Raw genomic sequence first — 3,714 nt, forward strand, 5'->3', positions numbered from 1 at the left:
TGCAACTCCTTCCGTGGACCCCACCAAAATAGTTGGGAGCGTGTTAGACACCGTCCTTTGTCAGCGAGTGGGAAACTCAGCCTGGCCTTTTCTGCAATTTCTCTCTTCCTTTGCTTTTTATCACTAAAAAAATCTCCATCTCTTCCCCCCCCTCCACCAACCCACTTCCCTTCTTTTGCTCACTTGTGAATATTTTTTTTTATTTTATACATATTTTAAGTTTTGCTGGGTCCCAAACTCTGCCATGGCCAGCAAAACTAACAGAGATGCAACTGCTTATTATTAAATCTTAACCAAGCAGCAGTTTCCCATTACTCTACACTCCTCTAATTCTCTCCTCTTTGGGTCTTTTCTCTGATTTTTTCTTACTCATGGCGGAGGTTTTAGACGACGGCGAGTTTTGGCTTCCTCAGTTTTTAACAGACGACGACTTGTTCATGGATGGGGGTAAAGCTAAGAGCAACCTCAAGAAAATAGAGGATGGTTCCAAGTCTTTGTTTCCCGACGAGTTCCCTTATGGGTTTGGGTATTTGGGTTTCTCTTCGGATCCAAGTTCTCCGGTTGAGTCCGTGGTGGGTTCTACTGAGACAGAGAGTGACGAAGAAGATTATCTCGCTGGGTTAACTCGTCAAATGGGTCACTCTACTCTCGAAAACGGTATTCGCCGAAATGAGCGTGTTTTTGCTTCTAAAAACCCTAAGGTTTGTTGATGATCTAAACCCTGAACTTCTCGACTAAGTTATTTGGTTTAAAGATGGTTTCTCATTTTAGTTGTTTCTTGGGGGTGTTTTTTAGGGTTGGGTCTGGCCAAGTTCGCCGCAATCTACGCTATGTCCGTCGAGAAGCGGATGCGGTTGCATGCAAGGGTCTAGCCGTGGAAGCCCTACTTGTCAGTCTCGGGTTTTCGTCGCCGCCGGAAACGTGGGATCTGCTTTATGCGGCGGCAGGGGAAGTTGCTAGGATGCCCGTGAATGAAGAAGCATACGGCGTATTCAACAACAGAGGCCTATTACGTTCGCCGGCTACAAAGCTCTCTCAAAACTTCGATGTTTCCGGCTTTTACCCGCATCCCCAGTCACTTTCTCACCAGAAGCTGCACGCCGCTCAAGTAAAAATCCTCAAAACAGAACTAAAAATGGCTTCTTTAAGTTTGGATTTTCCCTCTGCAGTATATAAATTTGTTTGGTTCTTTGTTCGCAGTTTCAGATACTGAAGCAACAGCAACTAATGAACCAAATAAATGCACAAAAGCAATATCAGCAGCAACCACGCCATCACCATGTGGTCCAAAACAGAGTGAGGAGTAACAATGGTACTAATAGGCCTATGGGTTTGTCTCCTTCTGCATTCCCCCCTCTGCAGCAACAGAAAAACCGGATGGCAAACGGGTCGGGTATGCAGGCTGTTTACTTGAACAATGCGACTGCCAAAAGGGAATGTGCTGGAACTGGTGTTTACAGAACTAATGAACCAAATAAATGCACAAAAGCAATATCAGCAGCAACCACGCCATCACCCATGTGGTCCAAAACAGAGTGAGGAGTAACAATGGTACTAATAGGCCTAGGGTTTGTCTCCTTCTGCATTCCCCCCTCTGCAGCACAGAAAACCGGATGGCAAACGGGTCGGGTATGCAGGCTGTTTACTTGAACAATGCGACTGCCAAAAGGGAATGTGCTGGAACTGGTGTTTTCTTGCCCCCCCGTATTGGTGCACCTTCTGAACACCGCAAGAAGCCAGGTCCTCATCTCATATTTTCGTACTTTTTACATATAAATTGCATTAATTTCTGTCTTTTTTGTCAGTATCTGATTTTGTTTTATTATCTTGATTGCTTTGGCAGCTTGTCCTACTGTTCTGCTTCCAGCCAGAGTTGTTCAGGCCTTGAACTTGAATCTCAATGAGATTGAGGCCCAACCCCAACTTCATCCTCGTTTCAACGCAAATTTCACTGCAGATACTGGTACAAAATCATGTCAATCTAATTAGATTTAACTTTAATAGTTGTATGTATTTCTTTTTTTGATTTTGTTCTACACTTGCAGATGCTGCTATGAAGAAGCTTCAAAGTGGTGAGAATGTATTTGCGAATCAAAAACAACGCAATTTCAGGCAACACCAAGGAATAAATCACGAAGTGGGGTTACCTCAGGAATGGACATATTGACCGACTCTCAACTTAGCACATCTGCCAGTGGTGGAGTTTATAGTGAAATAGAAGTATATGCTTTTAAGGAAAATCTCTGGGTAATTTTAAGAAAGATTAAATGGTTATTTGGGTTAGGCTTAGGTGAAAAATAAAGTAAGAATCTTTATCTACGAAGCAGCTTTTGTATGGGGGAAACACAGTAAGATGATATGATGAAATATAGAACGGGTTTACGCTTTTGTAAATCTGGGATTTGGGTTAGGCTTAGGTGAAAAATAAAGTAAGAATCTTTATCTACGAAGCAGCTTTTGTATGGGGGAAACACAGTAAGATGATATGATGAAATATAGAACGGGTTTACGCTTTTGTAAATCTGGGATTTGGGTCAATAAGTTCATGAATTTTGTCGTTGACAAGTGAAAATGTTTAATGAAATTAAGGGGGACAGTATTTTGTCTAATCTTCTACACTTACATAAGCCCTAATACGCTAAGCACATGGGGTGATCTGTTATCAACTAAACTATATGTTATTATGGTGGCAACGGAAACAGTTGTAATGGTAAAGGAGAGAAGATTGGTCATTTATTAGCTATTATGGTTAAATATGGCCCTTTTTATAAGAATATTTAATGAATTGGTTGATGTCTCTTGGAAGCTTGAATTTTGTATCTTTGCGCTGCCCAATGCAATGCCTGATAAACCAGCAGCTGGAGTATTTTCTCACTTTTTTACTCTGAGTCGCATGGTGTAAAACAGTAAAAACGCAGTTACCCTAGCAGTTGCAGCGCCAAGCAACGGCTGCTGGTGATTCTGAGTAAATCTTACATATATTTCGTGTCTCGGCTTCTGTCGTTGGTAATGATCTGGTTATCTTACCCAAATCCCAACAAAATCTTTTCTTCATACCCAAAAGCAATAACAGCCTTTCACTCATCGGGCAAAAATGGTCCGTAAGTATCAGTGTAACAAATCTGGGAACAGTTTTTTATTTGAAAAATAATTGAGAAAAAACGAGTAAGAGACATAATCCCATTGAACAACTTCACTAACCTCCCCCGTATAAAAGGAAAATGAGTACATCACTTGCAATAGATTATTGGGGATTGAAAAACAAACACTGTTTTCCCATTCTCAATTTGTATTACAAATTCCACGGTGGTTCAACCAACTAAACCTGTTATTGGGGAGCCCCTCCATTTTAACATTAACACAGACACCACCAAGTTCTTTTTTTATTATTAATAATAATAAAATGATGATGTTTGATGGATGGATGGATATTGGTGACAGATAAGGTCGTTTGAACCTTTCAATACCAACGATAAGATTTACAGTTAGCGTACGGCTTTGTTTCCTAGCACACAACATGGCTTTTGGTTTGGACTGACGAGGCTTTATAGTTTATATATATATATATATATATGTATTTCGTTACGTATATGTTACGCATATTTTGATGAAAAATACCATTAATCTAATGCTCCGATGTTTCCACGCCCGATTTTATTTAAACAAGTAGGTCGCATACGCATGTTAAAATAGTTTTGCATTAGAATTATTTAG

At 40.5% G+C, this 3,714-nt stretch overlaps 1 protein-coding gene across 2 annotated transcripts; it reads left to right on the forward strand.

Moving 5' to 3' along the window:
• The first annotated feature begins 563 nt into the window (after window positions 1–563).
• Window positions 564–2,596, forward strand: LOC120188188. 2 transcript variants are annotated; one of them, XR_005522396.1, is made up of 7 exons: window positions 564–701; window positions 796–1,108; window positions 1,201–1,450; window positions 1,687–1,740; window positions 1,844–1,963; window positions 2,046–2,290; window positions 2,418–2,596. XR_005522396.1 is itself a non-coding variant. In XM_039191697.1 (6 exons), exons 1-6 carry the CDS (start codon window positions 670–672, stop codon window positions 2,165–2,167), a joined length of 891 nt encoding a protein of 296 aa, XP_039047628.1. In that variant the 5' UTR covers window positions 564–669; the 3' UTR covers window positions 2,168–2,388. The 2 variants fall into 2 exon arrangements, 1 of the variants encoding a protein (XP_039047628.1); XM_039191697.1 differs by lacking the exon at window positions 2,418–2,596 and having other exon boundaries at window positions 2,046–2,388.
• Window positions 2,597–3,714: the final 1,118 nt, after the last annotated feature.

Source organism: Hibiscus syriacus, unplaced genomic scaffold (assembly GCF_006381635.1).
Source record: "Hibiscus syriacus cultivar Baekdansim isolate YM2019G1 unplaced genomic scaffold, ASM638163v2 tig00116939_pilon, whole genome shotgun sequence".
In the NCBI taxonomy this organism is placed as follows: domain Eukaryota; kingdom Viridiplantae; phylum Streptophyta; class Magnoliopsida; order Malvales; family Malvaceae; genus Hibiscus; species Hibiscus syriacus.

What these genes read in the sequence shown, in the direction of transcription:
- LOC120188188 (XM_039191697.1), top strand. Translation starts at nt 670, where the DNA reads ATGAGCGTGTTTTTGCTTCTAAAAACCCTAAG. An exon ending in AAGGGAATGTGCTGGAACTG is followed by an intron (nt 1,451 to 1,686) that starts GTGTTTACAGAA and finishes GTGCTGGAACTG; the next exon opens with GTGTTTTCTTGCCCCCCCGT. An exon ending in TGAACACCGCAAGAAGCCAG is followed by an intron (nt 1,741 to 1,843) that starts GTCCTCATCTCA and finishes TTGCTTTGGCAG; the next exon opens with CTTGTCCTACTGTTCTGCTT.